General features: G+C 38.9%; 1 protein-coding gene across 1 annotated transcript in view; it reads left to right on the top strand.

Annotated features, from left to right (window-relative positions):
- Positions 1 to 17,136, top strand: part of ptch1 (patched 1) — a 56,675-nt gene extending 39,539 nt beyond the window's left edge. Inside the window, exons 16-24 of the mRNA XM_079638316.1 lie at positions 125 to 267; positions 3,604 to 3,787; positions 5,375 to 5,655; positions 7,594 to 7,731; positions 7,887 to 8,029; positions 11,861 to 11,960; positions 13,089 to 13,379; positions 13,459 to 14,014; positions 14,668 to 17,136. Coding sequence (XP_079494442.1) covers positions 125 to 267; positions 3,604 to 3,787; positions 5,375 to 5,655; positions 7,594 to 7,731; positions 7,887 to 8,029; positions 11,861 to 11,960; positions 13,089 to 13,379; positions 13,459 to 14,013 — 1,835 coding nt within the window. The 3' untranslated portion in view covers position 14,014; positions 14,668 to 17,136. The remainder of the gene's footprint in view (positions 1 to 124; positions 268 to 3,603; positions 3,788 to 5,374; positions 5,656 to 7,593; positions 7,732 to 7,886; positions 8,030 to 11,860; positions 11,961 to 13,088; positions 13,380 to 13,458; positions 14,015 to 14,667) is intronic.
- Positions 17,137 to 21,954: the final 4,818 nt, after the last annotated feature.

The following is a 21,954-nucleotide window of genomic DNA, read 5'->3' as shown; positions in this document are numbered from 1 at the left end:
ACCACTGGCGTTGAGGGGAGAGAGAGAACAAGGGGTTGAGGGATGACTGAGAGGAGAGGTTAACATGATTTATGTATAACCTATTGAACAGGATCCACAAAATAATGTGTGTGTGTCCTGGCAGGTGTGCAGGAGGCATTCGATAAGGACTGGCGGGCCGGTAGGATCACTCAGGGGAACTACAGGAACGGCTCTGACGATGGTGTACTGGCCTACAAACTCCTGGTGCAGACCGGCCGCAGGGATAAGCCAGTAAACATCAACCTGGTAAGAAATGAACTAGACTTGAGTCCACCTCACTTGAGTAAGATCAGATGCATCTCAATGCAACTCCAGTTTTCATAGATTGAATCCCATGATTCTCAGAGAGATGATGGAGCCGAGGTGGTGTATCCACAAATAAACTTTCACCGATATCCAGAGTATCCACTCTTTTTAAAGAGCACATCACTGTTTATTTACTAAGAAACATACTATGCAGGTCGCCCAATAAATTTCACAACCTAAATGAACTAATTAACTTCACAACCTAAACTAATTAACTTATTTTGTTTATTGGCTTTTTAAATAAGTGGGCTTTGTGACATTTTTATTTTATTTTAATCAATTAATTAATTAATTAATTAATTGATTGATTGTATCCTATCTATCTATCTATCTATTTATCTATTTATCTATCTATCTATCTATCTATCTATCTATCTATCTATCTATCTATCTATCTATCTATCTATCTATCTGTCTGTCTTAGTATCAATAATAATAATAATTAATTAATAATATTGACTTATTGTGTAATATAATATTTCTAATATTTATTATTAATGTTCTATTTATGTAAATTCTGAAATTACTGGTGATAATAATACTAATACTAATAATGATAATATTGTATTATAATTATTATTTACTATTAAACAATTGCCATGCCCATCTCTATTTTTCCCCGAAGTATATTGACACAGTACAGTGGCCTGGCCTTTTCTGTTACTTTCTGGTTGACATGATCAACATGTTTATGTAAATCTCTGGTTATGTGTGTAATTCTCGAGATGATGGAGGGGTGCTTGGCCAGATATGTCTTTAGCATCAGTGTCAGGGTTTATAACCACGCATAGGAACCACACCTGGCTTCTGAATGTTCGTCTGTATCTGTCCTCATTCTCTTTCTCTCTTTCTCTCTCTGATTGCTTTACCAAGCACAGGAATTTAAAGCTCTCGATGGGGCCGCAACTTGCCTCTGAAAAAGCAATTAAGTCTTCATTTAAACCATTTGTTCCAGTTTCTTGCTGCAGGCCTAAAGCTCAGCCTATACAACCTTTTCAGGACTCTTCAGAGGGGCCTTGTCAAGAAAGAAACCACTGCACACACACACACACACACACACACACACACACACACACACACACACAAAAACATAACAGGTTAACACATTAACAGTTTCCAGTTGCTACCCAGCATGAAATGTCAGGCAAGAGGAGAGCAAAAATATGAAAAATACAAGGCATACCATATGCCAGAGGGACTTAGAGGGTGGGAGGTGTGGAGCGGACGGCGGCGAGAAAGAGTTTGTGTGTGTGTGTGTGTTTGAGTGTGTCGTCTTGTCAGGTAATAGGCAATGCACACATAAGACCAGAAATGATTTGCATTTTTGTTGTTTTCAAGTGGTCATTATTGTGCTGAACCATTGCCAGCTGAATGGGAAAGAAAAGCCAGCCGATCTGTGTTGGTGTGCGGCCCTGTGATGTCATTTCCTCTGCCTGTGAGGGAAGAGGGGCGGCAGTGGGCCAGGAGGCCGCCAGCTTTGCACTGTGTGCTTCCCGTGACAGCTTGAAGACATACAGTTGTTGCGCATCCTGCTGCTTAATGCAATCCAGATCTTTGGAATCCAGGTCCGCTTTTTTCTCTCCCGCCTCTCGCTTATTCCCTTCTCTTGGAAGTGCTGCCATGTCCCCTTTCAGTGTATATAGAGGCGGGAATTACATGCTGCCTGTCTCTTGGTCACCTTAAAACTTGTACTACTTTTGTCCTTGAGGACCTTTTTTTCTTAATATGATCTTATATTTTTTATTATATTATATATTATCGATTTTAAAATACATTAAACAGAAAATCAAAACAAAATCAAACTTTCTATTTTATATATTTGTTTTATTAAATTGAAATTTTATGAGTAAGACATTTTCTTACTCCTCTACTATTTTTATTTTAGATTTTTATTTTATTTTAAAAAAGTTCTTTGAGATTACTATGATAAATTACAACCCTCTACGGACACATTGAGTCACCATTGAGGTTCGATGAGGCTCACTGAGTCACTTAAAAATCTACATAAATATAATATCATTGTAACGAGGTTAATCAATAACCAAACACAAAACTAAAGGAAAAGCGGCAGCCCCTCATGGACGACTGCCGTGCACACATACACAAAACATAACGTAAAACAGTCCAGGCCTGGTCCTCTCTCATCCTCTACTGTCGTCGCTCCTCTTTTTATACTCCCATAGCTCCTCCGTGAGACACGAGGCCGGTGCGGAGCACAGGTTTGACGGTGTAAATGACTGGTCTTGTTCGAGCATGCGGCACTCGCATCGAACAAAGTTTCTAAAGAGTGACTGTTTTGTCCATGTGTTTTTGATCATCACTGTTGTAACATATTGGGAAGCCAGAATGAGTATCCATCGACAGAAACATACATTAGCCAAACTCTGTCTTTCTGTTTTACGCTTTGTTATAATTATTTACAACAAACCATATTATAAAGGCGACGTCAGTTTTAAGATGAACCGTGGTGAAAGTGCGTGCCAAACCGTGGGTGGAGAATGGTACGGTTATTTTTTTTCTTTTCTTTTTTTAAAACAAGAAGAAAAAAAATCGCATTTATTTAATTTGTATTTAATCTCAAGATTTTTAGTTCCTTTCAGGCAGTCTTACTTGTTTTTCATTTGTACGTGTGTTGAGTAGGATTTTAGGTCATTGTCCTATCAAAAACCCTATTTTTGCCTTCACGGCAGGAGTCGTCTGTGGCGCCGGGCTTTGTGGGTATCCATAGGGGTCAGGAGAAGCAAGTGTTTGCAACATTTGTACAGATGCTGTGTTATTTTTATAGCTCTCCTCCATTTGCTGGGTGGCATTTCCTCCAGTGTTAACAGCAAGGTTAACTGCACACAGACGCGCTCAGGGACTCCGGCCAATTTTTTTATTGTTACACTAACTCAAGCAATTTTTCTCTCACTCACTCTCATTTCTACCACACACCCTGACCCCCCCCCATACACACACACACACACACACACACACACACACACACACACTAGTACACACTGACCCCCAACTCCTGGCTAGGAAACTGTAGATTTATTTTCTTGAGAAGCATGTATGGCATTGAGTGTGATGCCGTAATGACTTTGCCTTCACAGGAGGTAGCTAGGCGAGAAGCAGATTGCTGCAGTGCTGGTGGGCATTCACAATGCTCTATTATGTAGTACATACATTGATGTATCTGCTTTTTCTAGAAACAGTTAAAGTTAGCAGACAATCGTGTTGAACAGTTTCTAATTTGACATTTTCTTTCTTTTTCTTTTTCTTTTTTATCACCAGCTAACCAGACAGCGGTTGGTGGGTGCCGATGGAATCATCAACCCAAACGCCTTCTATATTTATTTATCTGCCTGGGTGAGCAATGACCCGGTTGCCTACGCCGCATCCCAGGCCAACATCCGTCCACACCCTCCTGAGTGGCTCCATGACAGGACAGACTCCATTCCTGTCAGCAGACTCAACAGTGAGTACTTTAATTTATTACCAGTCTAAGGGGCCAGAAACTATGTAACCAACTTTTATTTTCAGCATTATAATATGCTGAATTTTGTTGATGATATCCGCAACGCCTATGCTTTGTGAGCACAATAATTTCATCCCAAGCAGCAGAAGATGGCATTATTGCATTACGTGGTTGGGTTATGCTTAGTTTACATTAGTGGTTTGGAAGTTTAGACATCTTAAACCTGTGAATAAACCTGCTGTCATTTTCCTTTATTCAGGTCTTAATTGGTAGGATATACATTTTTTGTGTTAAATGATAAACGTCAACATGAAATGGCATTTACAACACATTATACGTCCGTAATTTTACCTATTTGATAGTAAAACGGGATCATTAAAAAAAAAATTCTAGGACTAGATATATTTATCGTTTTATATTTATATAAAAGATATATTTAACCTACGTATCGTAGTTTTTATTTATTTTTCGGCGTACCAAATAATAGGGCATGGTGACATCATTTTAATTTTATACTTTAAACATGAAGTGGTGAGTTGTTTCTGATTGATTATTTTATTTTAATTTGATTCATTTATAAAATTAAAAAAATCAGAAACAACTCACCACTTCATGATTGAATGTATTATGTTACATATTAAGTTTTGACGTTTGGGTAATAATGGTCAACTGAGCTTTTCCAACACTGAATGACTTGTGTATCGTTTATGAAGTTCAGACAGCGAAAGTGGGTTTATTCCAATTGTAGTTGTGTTTTTAAAGTTAACAGCACCACTGGGCTGCGTGAGCTTGTGTACATTGTGTGTGTGCAGTACACAGTGGGCGCCCGGGGAAAATGTGACTGGATAACAAGCTGAAACGGCCTCTCCGAGTCTGAGCCCCCACAGCAGGCTGGCAGACGTCCAACTCCCGTCCTGATGGAAATTTATAGTGGAGAGATTATAACGGGGCAAAAGCATGTTTAGCAAGTGGTCCTGCCTGACCCCTTCAGGCACTGGAACACACACGCTCAGATATTCCCTCCCTTCCACCCACACGCCCTTCACAGATGCTCTCACACACACCTCTGGAGCGCTAGTCATTCTGGGTCACATTCTTCTGATTTTATTTGTGGTTTTAAGACTGCCGCTTATCCAAGTCCAGTAGCCAGAGTGATGACTCATTCCAGGCCTGCTGCTGAAAGCCCTGCAGTGCACACAAGCTTTGATGACAGGTGATAACTGTCAGCATGAATTTGGCAATACTCAAACGTTTGATGGTCGTCCGCGTGCGTGTGTGTGTGTGTGTTCGTTCCAGAGAGGAGCGGTGGGATATTTCAGTGTAGATTTTTGACAACATAATTACAGCAGATCATCGTCAGGATTGACACTCGGCTGCATGTCGAGATTTGATAGCTGGTAATTTAGCGCTCTTTTCCTCCTGGGGCGGTAAAGAAATCGACATGTTTAATAGGTACAGTCTGTCACTTTGAGAACGCTAGACGTCCTGTGCATATCAAAGAGTGACAGGTCATGTGGCTTGTTGTAAAAGTTAAATTTACTAATAATTATCTAATTTGTATGGACATCTTTGTCTTTATGTCTGCAGTTCCGGCTGCTGAGCCCATCGAATATGCACAGTTTCCCTTCTACCTCAACGGGCTTCGTGAGACGCCACAGTTCGTGGAGGCCATCGAGAGTGTACGCGCCATCTGCAGCAACTACAGCCGCCAGGGCCTGCCCAGCTACCCCAATGGCTACCCCTTCCTCTTCTGGGAGCAGTACGTAGGCCTGCGTCACTGGCTCCTGCTGTCCATCAGCGTCGTGCTGGCCTGCACCTTTCTAGTGTGCGCCGTCTTCCTGCTCAACCCCTGGACTGCGGGAATCATAGTGAGTTTCTCCTTATGATGTGTCAGGGTTTTGTGTACACGCACATTCATCACAGACTTGGCTCTATCTGTGTATGTTCATTCAAGGCTTGTACAAACCAAGTCTGTATTTTTGGCATGAAACAAGCATTTCTATGAACTCCTTCCTTCATGATCTGAAATATCCACTGCAATTATCTGTTGTTGTTTTTTCAGTTGGAGGCTAGGTCGTTTTTTTTAATTGTTCACATGCAGAAAAATTAATTCATGTATCCAAACATTTTTTTTTAAAGACGTCAGACTAATAAGTATGTTTTGGCACAAATCTATAAAAAAAATATTTTCAAATATTGTTTACTTTCGTAGCATTTAGTTACACTGGACTTGGTGTAAGCAGGTCCTAAGTGGTAATATATAGATATAAATATATAGATAACTAAATAAAGTATTTCATACTGTATATCTATGTTTTTTTTATATCTTTTGAACCAAGTTTTATTTCATTGTGTTACTCTCTCAAAAGTCAACCTTTTGAAATATTATAGTCCTGTTTTAAAATATAAAGAAACATTAAAATATTTGTTTCGGTTATTCAACAGTACATGCATTATAGGGTTCAATTAATGCTAATTTTTCAAATTCTTCATATTGCCACTCCTTCACTAAACTTCATCATCCGTTAATATCTATTTACTCTGTTTTTCCCCTCTCAAAATAAAAGGTAATTGTGACAATTTTTTGGGAATTGAAAATTTATTATTTCACAATTGCAACTTTATAGTTAATGTTGTATTTATTGAAATTGTGACTATTCCTCACAACCACATTTATATCTCATAACTGCACCTTTATATTTTAAAACTGCAGCTATTTTCATAATACCACCTTTAAAACACTAATTGCACATATTTCTAATAGTTGTCTTAAAATTGAGTAAATTTTTCAATTGCCGCTTTAGTTCATATGTCATAAAACAAGTTTCTTATGATTACATTTAATTAATTATGATTTTTTACTCTGAGGTGGAAACAAGCTTTCACAACGTCCTCTTCATTATTCTGTGAAGGACTGTGATGTACAAGAGGTTTGGAAGTAATTAAATGTGCACAATTTGGAGAGAGACAGGGGAGGGCAGGCAGGAATAGCTGAAGAGAAGCCGTGTTTTTACAGCCCTGCGCTTTGTGTTTATCTTATACTGTCAGAGCCAGTTTGTTTAGTCTACATGAGGCTTTTTAAAACATTTCTCTAAAATAAATGGGGAAATGAGAGGTTACCACAGCAACTATATCACTCCACAAATAAAAAAGACCTGCTTTTCCTGCTGAAATGTGCGCGTATGTAACATTTATATCATTCGTGAGGCCTAACTTTCTTTCCCACACTCTGTCATCCACGTTTTGATGGTTTCTGTTTTTATTAGGGGCAGTGTTTAAGCCATCTGACTGATCCAACTCTGTCTGACAGGATAGCGGCTTCATCCTTTTGCTTTACTGGACACTTGAAAGGGAAAGTTATAGCCCTGCTTCAGCTTTTACCATTGCGCTTTTGTCCCAGACCACCAGCGGCCCCCTTAAACTCCATACGTCCCCACTTCCGCAATGCTCGACCCCCCTCCCTTTCATTTGCCAGCCCTCCCCGCCCCCAAACTCCCCTCCGTTGGCCCTCTTTCTGTCCTCTTCATCCCTCTTCAAAGGCAGCTAGGCCCCCAAGTAACCCAAGACTCATCAGCTGATTATGGCATTTACTTTACCAGTTCATAGCCCGAGTTCAGCTCCATATGAAAGCGTTGCAAAAGAGCCCGTCTGAAGAGCAGATATTTTCCCACATTCCACAGCGCTTTATCTAAGCTGACCCATCTAACCCGAGCTGTACTTTACTTTAATCTATGTAAAGTATGGCTCCTTGTGTTTTCGGAAAGAACTAGGATGATGGATTTATGTTTGCCGGTTCTCTCCAACAGGTGTTGGTGTTGTCTTTGATGACGGTCGAGCTGTTTGGCATGATGGGATTGATCGGCATCAAGCTCAGCGCTGTGCCCGTCGTCATCCTCATCGCTTCTGTTGGCATCGGTGTGGAGTTTACCGTCCACGTGGCACTAGTGAGTTCATGTGCTAGTCATAATTGCGACTATTTCTCGTAATTGCATCTTTTTATCTCACAATTGCGACTATATATAGCTAGTTCACTCATTATTATTATTATTATTGGTCTGGGTGATTTATATTAATCTTATTTGTTATGTTTTCTTCTCAGGCGTTCCTCACAGCCATCGGGGACAGGAACAAAAGAGCCGTTCTAGCACTTGAGCACATGTTTGCCCCAGTGCTGGATGGAGCGTTTTCCACCCTGTTAGGAGTCCTGATGCTGGCAGGGTCAGAGTTCGACTTCATAGTCAGGTAAAGACTGCAGACTTGTATTTTTCAATCCCTTTCTGCCGCATAGATTGTAGTACATTTAATGTACTTTAAGATGGGATAGCTGTGTTAATCAGAGTTAAGGTTAGTTCACCCAAAAATGAAAATGTACTCACCCTTATGTCGTTTCAAACCTTTTAGACTTTCAATCATCTTCGAAACACAAATGGAGATATTTTAAATGAAACCTGAGAGATTTCTGTCCCTCCATTGAGTCCAGGCAACTACCACTTTGTCACTTCAAAAAGTTAATAAAGAGATCCTAAAAGTAATCCAAATGAATTGAGCAGTTTAGCCCAAATTTACTTTTTATGATGGACAGATTTGATTTAGGCTTTTATTCACATATAAACATTGATCAGCAAACATAAACAGAAGCTCAACCAAACCTGCTTGACGCACAATGACAAACCTCATTGGTTATGATTTAATATTCATGAGGAGAGTGATTGTGGTCCTATGAATATCCTGTGAGTGCATAGCTATCTGGCTCAACATATTAAAGTGTAAACATAGAAACTAACCAAATGACAAAATGTGCTGCTCTTTGCTCATCATAGCTGGTTTGACAGAAACTGATTAAAACATCAACGATTTTATCGCTTGTCGCTTTTGTCACATCACGCCTGGTTAGGACTCAGTGTAAATGTTTTCCTAACTCTTTTCTCATTTTTAACCAACCTCCCTTCCCGTTCAACGTATCTTTCCTGTCTGTCTTCACAAAGCTTGAGGCTCTCCTGTGTTTTCTGTAATCTTTTTTTTTTCTTTTCTACGGCCCTGCAAAGACATTTACAAGCTGAGCGCAGAGAGGGCCCGGGGGTTATTTTGCAGCATGTCGAGGAGTGGAAATGAGGAGTGACACACACACTGCTACTTAGAGGATCTAAATCAGTAACTTTGCAATTGCTTTATGTTTTATGTCCTTCCCGTCCTCAGATGAGTCCGAACAGATACGCTAATTTATTGTTTCTTGGAGCGGTATCGAGACTATCATTGTGCTGAAATTCAAATCACACTTATATCAAACTGACTCATGAGTGTTTGAGTGGTAAGTATCTCGGCTGTTTCTATGGGAGGGAAAGAACAAATGTCTGCAGTAGCTCATTCTTATTAGAGGACTGGAAAACCACCACAGCCCTCCACCCTCAAATCACTCTGGATCTAAAGTAGCATGCCAGAAAAATAATACACACACAAGTTCAGAGCAATCACACACTCTCTCCGCAGACCACATTGGGCCCCGGTCCCTCTCATGGGCTCCTATTGAAACGCAACTACTGTTTTTTCATCAAACAAAACCCCCTGGCCTCCGAAGATATGGAAAAAAACAAAAAACGCAGGCTGTATTTTTATAGCCTTGCAGGAATAAATGTTTCCCTGACTTTGCTCCGTCAGGTCCGCTAATGTTTTGAATCTAAACAGATCGGACGTGTTGCTCGGCGAGGTTTCGCTTGGGAGAAGTGGCTTTCGAGAACAGCTCTTGGTTCATGGACGCTTCACGCGACGTCTCAAGAGTTCAAAGTTGAGGAACATAAAACTCTTTTGTTGCTTCAGCCAGTCTGAAGGAATCGCTCTCATCCGTGGAAAAGCACACCGGCTTAAATCACTCGTCAACACGAACATTTAGTTTGGAGTCTGTGACTTTCCGAGCGGTTCGACCAAGATGATGTCTGTTGAGTTGTAGCTATTGATCTGTTTGATCCCTCTGCTTGTGAGTTCTGCCTTTCGTGTGGTAGAGCAAGAGGCAAACGCAAACCCAAAAGTGCAATTTAAGGAGCCTTACTTGATGAAATGCAGACATAGTCTAAAGATCCAGACTTTTTTTTTGTTTTGTTTCAAACATAAGCCTAAATAATACCAGGCTGGCTTCTCTCTCCACTCTCTCCCCAAACAAGTGGCGTCTGCTTGGTTAAACACTGTGGTAGCTGTTCCCTTGAACCAGACTATCGAATCCTCCCAAATGACATAAAGTGAGAGTGCCTTGAGAGACACCCAGGTCTGTGGTTCTCTAGTGAGAAGCCCACCTCGTGCGGCCATAACAGGACATTGTTTGAGTCTGAGGCGCTGCTTGTAAACCTGGGCAGGCCGAGCAAGAGCAGCATCAGTTATAAATGTGTCTGTGGGTTTAGTCTGAGGCGCAGCTGTGCTGCATACCAGCTGGCAGGCCTTCGCTAGTGTACCCACCGTCTCTCCCACACATGCATTCACATATTAATTCCAGTATAAAGTATGGTTTAAATGCATATTTTGCCCATGCAGTACCTTTCATATCACTGCAAAAATGTGTTTTCCAGTAAAAATATCGGTATATAAATGTATACAAAAAATACATTTATAATGAGAAATGAAGTTATATAATATTTATTTGATTTACTTTGATTATTTATCTCTTTATATTTTATCTTTTTATTCTTGTAATTATCAATCTAACATTATTTGTGTGTGTGAAGAAGATAAGAAGTACATTTAAGGCCTGGTTGCACCGACAGGGTTTAGATTAAGCCAGGATTAGGCCTTTGTTGAATTAGGACATTTTTTGATAAATGTTCCTTAAAAAAATGACTGGTGTGCATCTTGCGACATAACAATGGCACTGATATATTTTAAGATATGTCAGTGCGAGTTGCTTTTAGTTAGAACAGGTCAAACATGCATTTTAGTCTGGGACTAGACATAAAACCAGGGGTGAATTGTACTAATATACAAATTTCATAATTTGTCTTTCATCTATAATGTGTGTATATATTCTGTATATATTTTATGAAAAGATACATTGTTCTCTCATAGATCAAATAAATTAGTCTGGAAATTATTAGTCAAATAAAATAATTTACTGGAAAATAAGAATTTGACACATTGATTGATGCCTCTTTTTTTTCAGTGCATAAATGTAGTAATGGTAATATTTAACAGAAATTTCATTATCTGGATATATAAGCGAGAAATTTCAAAAAGGGAAAAAAATTATTATAAAGAAAATATCAAGAAAATAGTGTCCTCATCCTGGTATTTCTCTAAAGTACAAGATGGCAGCTGCAATTTGAGCCGCAGCACTTTACACTGATGCATTGCTGGAGTAGCGAAGGAGGGAAAGCTGGCCATAATGAAGAAGAGAGAAAGAGCGAGGGAGCGAAGGAGGACAGGAGGGAGGGATTTGTCGAGGAGATTGGGGGGTCTTACCTGATACTCTAGAGATTTAATTAGAGCAGGGGATTGTAAAAGGCAGGGAAATTTCACAGGGGCTTAGCATAGAAAGACTGATAGAGAAAGAAAGAGAGGGAAAGTGAATGTGCTCGAGGCCAGGCAAAAGGGGCCTGTAGTCTTTCCTCTCGTCTCTTCCTCCTAGACTAAATTGTTTAAATTCTATACCGTTCACTTCATTTGTTTGCTTCTGCGTTCTTTTTTTAAAGAGCGAGAGAGGCCCCTGTCCCTTTGTGCTTTGCCTCTCTACTCTCGCAAGCCTGTACTCCACATTCCTTCCCGTTTTGCTTTTCCCTGTGTTTGCTTGTACTCCACTCACCCCTAGAAAAAAGAGAAAAGAAAAACCTCTCTCTTTTTCCTTCCCTATTTTCCATCCTTTTGAATTAACCAACTAATTATGTCCTCTGCTTCTCTGTGCTGCTTTCTAAAAGACCTCTTTGGAGACTTTCTCTGGCACAAGGTAATTTTGTTTAAAACCAAACCCGACTAAAGTCTTTTTGTGTGCGAATGTTTGTTAGAATGTGCCTTAGTGACTTTTGGTCTGTGCTTGAATCGTAGCAGTAAAGTTCCTTTTTTATTCTGATTACAGTGTTTTTTGCTGTGTATTTACAGGTATTTCTTTGCTGTTTTGGCCATCCTAACAGTATTAGGGGTCCTGAATGGACTGGTGCTGCTCCCAGTCTTATTGTCCTACTTTGGCCCTTATCCTGAGGTAAGAGGATTGCTCCTGTTAAGTTACCCTGCATAACGCCTTCACATACCATACATAGTGCTATACGGAGCTAAACTCCTTTTTGCTTTTTCTGTGTGTGTGTGACCAAAATATTTTTTCACCAATATTAGACATTTAGATTACTTTTGCTGTCATCTAATGCTCACACTCTATAATACCTACTCTATCATATTTGATACGCAGATTTCCAAGTCCAACAGTTTGCTGAAAAACCTGTTGTCTGAATGATAGTTAGTTTGTTTTTAGCAAGTAAAAGGCCTTTTTGTATAATTCGTAAAGCATCCCACTTCAGGTCATGATACATTTTTACTCTGTAATCTTTACAGATTTTTAAACCTAAGAATAACTTAAGTAATATTTCAAGATGAGTACATATGGGACTGAAGCAACTTAAGTTTCTTATTTATCCATGCATTCTTTTTTTTCTCTTTTTTTTATAGCAAAATTAGGTTAAAATGTATCAGAGATGGGGTTTTTTGACAGAGCTTTGATCATAAAACTAAGCATTTAAATATAATCTTAAAACGTATATCATTGGCAGATATAGAATGATGACTTATATTTACATGCATTTTATTTTTTTGGCCATATATCAGCAACTGCTTCAAATAAAATTGGGGTGTTTTTTACTCCTTGAGGATTAGCTTAATATTTTTCTATATCATACAATATGAGCCATAAAAGCTTGATGTATCAAATATGAACAAAAAAAGTTTTTTTTATATTTTTAAAATATTTTGTCTAAAAGTTCAATGAACTGTTCCATTAAAAAAAAAAAGATTTTTCTGACTATTATTTAATATGTCAGGCTTTGCATGTCTATCTTTCTTATACTGTAAATTATAATGCTTTGATGCCTAAATTCACTTGCAGCATTAAAAAATGCTTGATTGTAGTTTAATTTAAATGTATTTAGACTAAGTAGCATAACATTTTAATATCTGACATTTATCTGTTATCAGCATTTTTAAGCGTGGCTAAACTGAGCCACTGTAAATATTCAAAACTATGCGATGATGTTAAATCTTTCAAATATCACAGGACATTCACAAATTTTAGATAGAGCAACTTTTCAGATTTTTATTTTCATGGCCAATACACTTTCAGGTATCTCCAGTGGACGGACGAAGCCGGCTGCCCACCCCGTCTCCAGAGCCTCCCCCACAGGTGGTCCGCTTCACCATGCGGCCCAGTCACACGACCCCTGGAGCAGGTTCAGACTCCTCAGACTCAGAATACGGTTCCAACACTACTGTGTCTGGCATTAGCCAAGAGCTTCAGCAATATGACCTCCAGCCCAACAGGGGGCGATCAGCCAGACTGGAAGAGGTGCAGATCGCCACAGGGGGACGGCAAGGCAGTCGTCAAGTTGAATTGCCAATGTGTCCTTCTTACTCAGTGAGTAGAGTGTTTATATCACTCACTATATATTTGACATAAAAACAATGAAATAACGTTGTTACAATGTTTTCCACAGGATGACTCTAGACAGCAGCAACCACAGCGGCATTACAGGTCTACCCATCAGCCCAGTTCTCAGGATGCTGGACCTCAGTCGTCAAAGCGATACTGTAGCAGGGACCCTAAGAGGGATTTTGGGAGCGGCCACCCGCCTCCCCCTCACAGGCCGCGCATGGATGCTTTTGAAACCGCTACTGAGCCAGGAGGCCGTTTAGGCCCCAACCACCGCGAACGTTCAGGGGCCCATCGCCCCCGTTCCCACAACCCTTACTCTCACCCATCCCAGCCGTCCACAGGCCCTGCCTATGGTCAGCCCATCACAACGGTGACGGCCTCGGCCTCGGTGACGGTCGCCGTTCATTCCGGGATGCCCGGCCAGAGCCCTACCTACCCCTCCCACCCCTCCAATGACAGCTATCACACTTCAGAAGATGTCTACACTGACCCTCACTTCTCCGACCCTCACGTGCCCTTTGACGAGAGCAACGACAGCTCAAAAGCGGAGGGCATGGAGCTGCAGGATCTAGAATATGACACTCCCAATGTCTGCCACACAAGACCCTCCAGCTGAGGTTAGTTGGGGAGCTTCTTATATGGCGGAATTCAAGTAAAGCGGTCCACATCAAATCAGCAGTCGTATGCACTCTACGAATAAATAGGGCTGTCAATTTATTCAAATGTTTAATGATATTAAACAATATAAATATTGATAATGCATGAATTAAAGTTTAAGTTTGTATTGATTCAAAATAAATGTAATTAAAATCTATAGATTTCCCAAATCCACTCCTAAAGAATAAAATTTGTTACATGATTATAAGAAAAGTTTCTCAAGCAGCAAATCATCATATTAGAATTAATTCTGAAGGATCATGTGACACTGAAGACTGGAGTAATGATGCTGAAAATTCAGCTTTGATCACAGGAATAAATTACATTTTAAAATATATTCAAATAGAAAAGGTATTTTAAATTGTAATAATATTTCACAATATTACTGTTGTACTGTATTTTTGATCAAATAAATGTAAACTTAAGCTTAAGAGACTCCTATAAAAAAAAAAAAGCATTAAACATTTTTTTTGTCCTGATACAAACGATTACTAATAATAACACCTTTCTATCTGATTCAATTATGTGGACTAAACCAGGTATCTTATCTGTAATTATGAATTAATATTTAACGGCTATTAAACCTGTTTTTTCCCCTACTTTGTCTTCACAGTGGTTGAATGTTGAAGCTCAAACAGCCAAAGATGGGACATCTGTCTGCCAGCGTGGCAGAAACATGGTGCTGCATGGCGGGGACACTTTGACCAGCGACGCCATTTCGGTGCTTGACTCTGTTACTGTATAACCCTGGTGTATTATTGTTAGATATTTCTAAGTATTTATGTGTACACAAATGTAAATAATGAATGAGAGTAGCTATAATTTGACCGGGATCGTCAGACTTGTGTGTTCCAAGTGCCCACCCATCATTTGGGTATCTGTGCCATACGGAAACTTCATTCTTGACAAACATTTCAGCATACAGTCGTTGCTGCTTATGATATTGTTGTAATGTTTGTATAATGCTATGCAATAATTTTCTCTAATTTTATAGAACTATGCGTGTGAGAGGTTGAAAATGTACAGTTTTTGTTGTTGTTGTTGTTGTTGTATGTGTGCATGTTGGAATATTTTGGTCCACGTCAGGCCCCCTAGACCGCTCAGATGCATATTAACTAACAAGAACAAACACTAAGTGGCCTAACATAATATGTTGAACGATTTTGTGGCAGTTCCATTGCACTTACGGTACACTTCTGTTCAGAACACCAGTACAAAACTGCACAGATGCTTTCACTTTCAGAGGACACATTCAGGGAAATGATATTTGTTCAGACATATGCTAGGACACGTAGACCTTCACATTAATATCCAGTTGTTTGCCGACAAGCATCAGATGTTTAAGCGTGCGTGCGGATGTTTGCGTTTTGTGTATATTGAAGCGTTAGAGTTTATGCTTTTTAATTTTAATTTGCTTATCACAAACCTGTGGTAGTTGAAAAAAACAAAAACAAATACTGTTTAACATTGAAACACGCTATGCGTGAGAATTTAGCTGAGCAGAAATGAAGAAGGAAACGAGTGATTGTTGGGTGACTGTGCCTCTGTTTTTCTGTCCTCTGTACTCTCTCTGGTCTCTTGTATTCTCTCTTCATATTCCAGTTATTTACTGTAAAACGGTCATATGCGGCCCACCCTAAATTTGCTCATGACTCCAACTTTGCATTACTAAGGTAATGTTTTGTGACGGTTATTTCGGGTTTTCATTGTAGCGTTCTTTTGTTTGTTTGTTTGTTTTTACGGTACGGCATTATTTCTGTTCAATCATGGTTTAAGCTAAAACATTACTGTTAAAACAATATCCGCTCTGATTCTGGTGACGTATCTTTTGTTTTGTTTTAATAAGCTATGCTAACGAGCAATCTCAAGGTGTGCGTCGCATAACGGTCGATCACGACGATGGTTTTTGTCAATTCGTTGACCTCCTCAATGACAAACCACAACTACTGGCCCTAATTTAGCACGAGCAGTTCTCTGCGCTGACCTCACCTCATAAAAATCCACAACATAACGCTGTGACACTAATTGGACGTTCCCCCCTCAACTGCCAAATGGTGCATGCGAGTTCTTTAAGGGTCAAGGGTCATGGAGCCCCCACTCCTCCATGGCTCTGAAGCTGGCATGTGTGTCTTTAACAGTGTGTTTGAGTTTGCTGCGACCCCCTCGTCCAGATTGACTTCCTGTCAAACATATGTTTGTTCTTGACAAAGACTTTGAGAGCTGTTCTGTGTTTGTTTGTTTGTTTGTTTGTGTTCTCCTAAATGTCACATTGGCAGAAATGGGAGAAAATCATGGCTGGCAACTATTGTAATGTTTATATATATAAATATATATATTCTATTTTTTTTTTTTTTTTTTTACAGTTGTTTTGCAATATTTATATTTTTGTATAATAAGATGTTTTGTTTAATAATGGTCATAATGCCAGTTCTTAACAATGCAGGGATTTTTACGTCTGTCGGAAAACACTATTATTACAGTTTCTTTGTTACATTAATGGATTTTGATCTGTATAAAGTGCTTACTAATGTTAAATAGGAAAAAAAGAGTATATAACATTTACCTTACAGATTCATCATAGCTCTTAGAGGATTTTAAAAGGAAAAAATAATGTTGTTTTTTTTACAGACTGCCATTTTTTCCCATTGTTTTGGCGTGGATGTATGTCGTTTTCAGTTACAAAGATAAATGTATGCCATATAATTTATTTATATGAAAATTTATTTTTGTAGTGTACATAGTAGTTGTCAAGTTATTTGACAGAAGTATATTTTTAAAGAGTTTATATGTAATGCTACCATTTTTGTGAGAACATAACTGAGAAGACATTAAGATGCACACTTTCATTGCTAACTTGTTCTCTGACAACTAAAGTTCCCCTGTTACAGTGTTATATAGATGAGAGTGAGTCCAATCTGAAGACTGTTTTTGGGTTTTGTGAAAAGCTAGCCATGAAAGTAGAACAAATGTACTAGCTCTCTAAATAATAATGTTCAAACACTGATAGAATTCTAACAAATACAAATATTATAACTTATTTGTCTCTTTGCTATACATTTAATAAATGATTCTTTCAAATGTAGCTACACCCTTGACTATTTCTTTAGCGTAACCTTGTGACCTTCACGAGTCAAGTGTTGCATGGAGCATTAGCATTTTCATCACCTAACACCCAGTCATTATAAATTTCCTTAAACTAACAAACCTGCTTGATTTAACCAAGCCATCCGAGACGTTGTTGGTTATGCTGTGCGAGTCGAAGAAAAGAAAGAACAATTCCCTGACCTAGCCTCATTTCAAACGTACAATCAAAAGGCCTAATCAATTTGCCTGAACTTTACATAAAAGTCCGATAACATTATCTCGCGCACGGGATTTCGACTTGCTGACATCTGGCTACAGATTCGGTCTCTCCCCCCGTTCAGGCAGTCATACTCAACTCTGCGCTCGGCTCTCTTGTATGATTCTGATTGACAGTTTTATAGACTGCAAGGAAATTGGTTGTAGTTACAATACAGCTGGTGTGCTCCAAGTAATGAAAAGGGGCATATGGCCTTAAAAACAGAGTGATGGAAACTGATTCAGGCTGCCCCCTTCTAACTGCTGCATGGGTGGCAGCCATTTATTATTCATACGTTATAGTTGCCAAGCTTGTTTCAATCTACTGTAACCTTTGATACACTGCAGCGACTTGCTCTCTTGAATACACTGTGGTCGGTGTAATTGGTAATTGCTTTTAAAGCCAACAGGAGCACAACCTATGTCTTCTACGAGCCAATCAGGACTGACGTTCTAATCATGTGATGTGATCTAGAGTCAGAAATCGAACTTTGGCTGGACTTGGTTCATTAACGTGTTTGCGAAATGAGCTTTTCAGTTCAAATAAATCTGTTAATGGTTCAACTTTGTTTGACACTAAACAGCAAAAATGGCTCATTATGAAATCTATGACCTTGTGACATCTGATTTTTGCAAAGTGGTTGTTATTGAAGGATGGGTCATCTAGCCAGATTTATGCATGGAGGGATTACAATGAGGTGAAATAATATGTTTTTTTTAATTCTTCTTAAATTTCACTATAATGGTAGATCACTGTAAGACCATCTAGAAATGAAAATTTTAAATATCGGGCAGAAACCTTGTATTGCGTACATTATATTGCGTCATATTTTCGTTGTTCTATAAATCATTGCTTTAGGTCACCCTTTATGTCTGTCTGTGTGTTTTGCAAATATTTAACCAATTAAAAACATATTAACACAAGCTCGAAACTGATGGATCCATTGAATCCTCAAACTCTCAGTCAAACCTCATAACTCAACCCGCCATAAAACATATAGGCAAATATAGATGTCTTGGCCTGGCATTTGTCGTCGAGATAGCCAATTCTGTCTTCATCCAATTAATATAACATGAGATTTTGCCCAAATGACAGAAAAAACTGAGTGCCCACATACTGTAGGGTTATTGTGGGGCAAAACATTTTTATTTTGCCCATGTCACAATATGAGGTAGACTAAATCCGGCCCTGGGAACGTCGTAAACTATACCTGACAGCAAACCTGCAACCCTTTGACATCATATCCTCTTGAGATCCAGGTATCAGCATTTTGCCTCTGTAGAGGACAGGGGAATTTTAGGGAATTTCTCTAACAACATACATGTCATAGTTTTAAGTCTGGGTGAAATGTAAAGAGAAGCAGAGATAAAAAATGTTTAGAGGTTTCACCTTGACATCTTGGTCTTTAAAATTATCCAATTTAGTTTACACTTGTATCATATAAATTAAAATAGTATATTAAATAATATAGTTGAGAATCATCTTTAAACAAATTTTGGATAAAAAAACTAAACAAAACATTTTTTGGTGAATGAATAAAAAAACATGTTTTTGCCTGTTCATATATTTGCATGTCTTAATTTACTTAATAAATGGGACCTGTCCTTTATACATACATAGCTTAAAAGGAATCAAATATATTTTTTCACAAATGTCTTTATTCCATTTGTTTCTTATGATACAAACAATGTTGACCTAAAAATAAATCACTAAACTTTTTTTTCTGGTTCTCAGGAGGATATTTATTTCCACACATGCAAAAAGGGCATTGACATAGAAATTTGAGAAATTAGAGAAAAACTGAATGATGACTTCACTCATTATATGTGGTCTTTGGAGGGAATAAATGAAATCTTCCAAAAAAAAAAGATTTTTATGGAATATTGTATTATTTATTATAAATGATTTATCTGTGTAATGTGCCTTGGTAATCTTTAATTAAAATGTCTCTCTTCTCTTCTCTTCTCTTCTCTTCTCTTCTCTTCTCTTCTCTTCTCTTCTCTTCTCTGATGACGTGTTTACTGGCGCGAGGGCGGGAAAACCTGTCGCTAGCATGCTGTTTGTTCAATATCTATTTTGTCTGTAAATTTGAATTTCAATAAAAAAAAAATATTAAAAAAAACTGTCGCTATAGCATCAGATCACAGCAATAGCAAACTACAACCATTAATTCCCGATGGAAAAATTAAATCCCACCCTACATTTTTCTTGTTCTAAAAGCTGTTTCACTCTGATATACATCACAATAGGTAAGGAAAGACTATCATTTTATTATCATATTAAATATTTGAAATTCTACGGTTTTAGAAATTGTTGAAATTGATAGTGTTGCAGTTTTTCTGAATTGCTAAAACACTAAAGCCTCAACCAAATTCTCAATAGCCTAAACCAATTTGTCAAATAAATCACTCTTTCTGTAAAAAAATGAACAAATTCAGGTTAAAACACTGGTTTCAAATCTCATGCACTTTTTTGCAAAACTCTAGACACATCCTCACTCACTAAAACACATTTCGCACTGTGATGCACTTAAGTTTCAAAAAGCTAAACACAGGCAGGCAAACGTTAAACATAAACAACACAGTTGTCATTGTTTACACACACCGACTTCTTATGATGTGACCAAACCAACTGTACATAATACAAGTCGGTTCAGAGTGCCAAAATTGACTTTAAAATGTTGCACGGAATGTTGATACCAACAATGGAGGGAAACAATATAAGAGGAAGAGGAGGAAGAGTATTTGTATACAGTAAGAGGTGGTGAACAAATAAGATGAGGATGAGAAAGAGCAAGGTGTGGAGAATGTTGTCAAGGCTGGATCATGGCTTTAGAAGTTTTTCCCTTTGCCTCCAGAGACAACATTGTCTGTGATCTGGACAAAGTCCTCCAGCCGGACCCAACATAAAGACATGATGCTGAAGCAGAATAAATTACCTTGATTTTGCAGTTGAACAACTCTAGAGTGTACTGTAACGTGCTTTTCATTTACTATAGATATTTTTACTGGAACCCTTTTGGCTTTTGCTGTTGGGTCACTGTATTTGCACAGTATGTGAGTGCTGAATATACACACATTCAATACAATATTCAGTACAATACTAATAGTGCATATAAAATGTATTCACCTTATAGGCCTATTGTTACTGTAAGTAGTAGACTCACAGTTTTTCTCGATTGCTTAAACACTAACCATGCTTTTGAACTAAAATTTCAAAACCATAATGCCATTTATCAAAAAGCATTTCACTAAACTATACAGTAAATAATATTCCCTGGTTTTGACAAATACGAAATCTTAAAGCATTACAGATTAAGCAGCAACGTAATATTACAGCTACTGGAAGAAATCAAAGATGACATCGAATCTCCGACTCCGCGTTCATATTCCATTCCAGCAGTTGTTAAACTCCTCACTACATTACAATTACTGGCATCAGGATCATTTCAAACAGTCATAGCATAATGGAAAGAGAGGAGGAGGCCCATTCAATTGCGCGTTTAAATACGCGCAATTTACGGTATAGTGGGCGGGGACAGGCGCTGATTACCTGATGAACTGCAGGTTTGGTACATAACACGCACACTGCGGTTTCACATCAATCGCTTTCTGCGCCTTGGCCATGGCGCTATTACAGTAACGTACGCGTACGCAAATGTACATACATCTGGCCCTAAGAGTCAAAATTGAACAAACATCAATCAGATCCTTCAATAGCTAGATAAAAGGGCCTGAATCAGTTTATTGAGTTTTGGAACAATGGATCCAGAATGACATGAAGGAAAAGGTTGAGGAGGGAGAGGAGGAGGAAGGGGAATTGTGAATGGCAATAGGGAATAGGGAATGGGAATAGGGAATAGGGAAGGGGAAGGGGAAGGGGAAGGGGAAGGGGAAGGGGAAGGGGAAGGGGAAGGGGAAGGGGAAGGGGAAGGGGAAGGGGACAAGCAGTCTCGGATGAAATTCAAGGTAGTCTCGGATGTCCTTGTCCATTGTATGACAATGATGAGGGAGGCTGGGCTACGACTACGAGTAAGGCCAAACTTGAGTCGCTTCACCGTCGCCTCCATCACCAGAACCTTCAGGGAGGTGTGGTGGCAAACAAAATGCTATCACTGAATAAGAGACAAACATTTCCAATTGTCTTTGATGAGGTTTATTTTCTTGCAAGAAAAGGCCAGCAGTCGTATAAGAGTGGCTGCAGAGTGTGACAGTGAAGGTAGAGCATCCTTTCTCCTTGTAGTCTTGACTCCCAGAATGTTATTTTTCTAGGGCAATGATGGTATTCCATACATGGAACATTTTTAGACTTCTTCATCATATTGTATCCTTGAGTGGAGGCCCTCCTGTCACGTACCAACACTCTTTACCATTCCAATACAATGGGCTTTATGCACAGCTGCACTACTTCCTGAACTTTTGCCAGCTCCTTTGTTTCCTGTCTGCCATTATTGGACAAACTGATTAATCCAGGTGTGTCTGATTATTGTTGTTGGTCAGGCACAACTGGATTAATCAGTTTGTCCAATAATGGCAGACAGGAAACAAAGGAGCTGGCTAA

Source organism: Phoxinus phoxinus (genome assembly GCF_949152265.1).
Source record: "Phoxinus phoxinus genome assembly, chromosome: 15".
Classification (NCBI taxonomy): domain Eukaryota; kingdom Metazoa; phylum Chordata; class Actinopteri; order Cypriniformes; family Leuciscidae; genus Phoxinus; species Phoxinus phoxinus.
The sequence above is the reverse complement of the archived record's forward strand: the minus strand, read 5'-3'. Positions and strand labels throughout refer to the sequence as shown.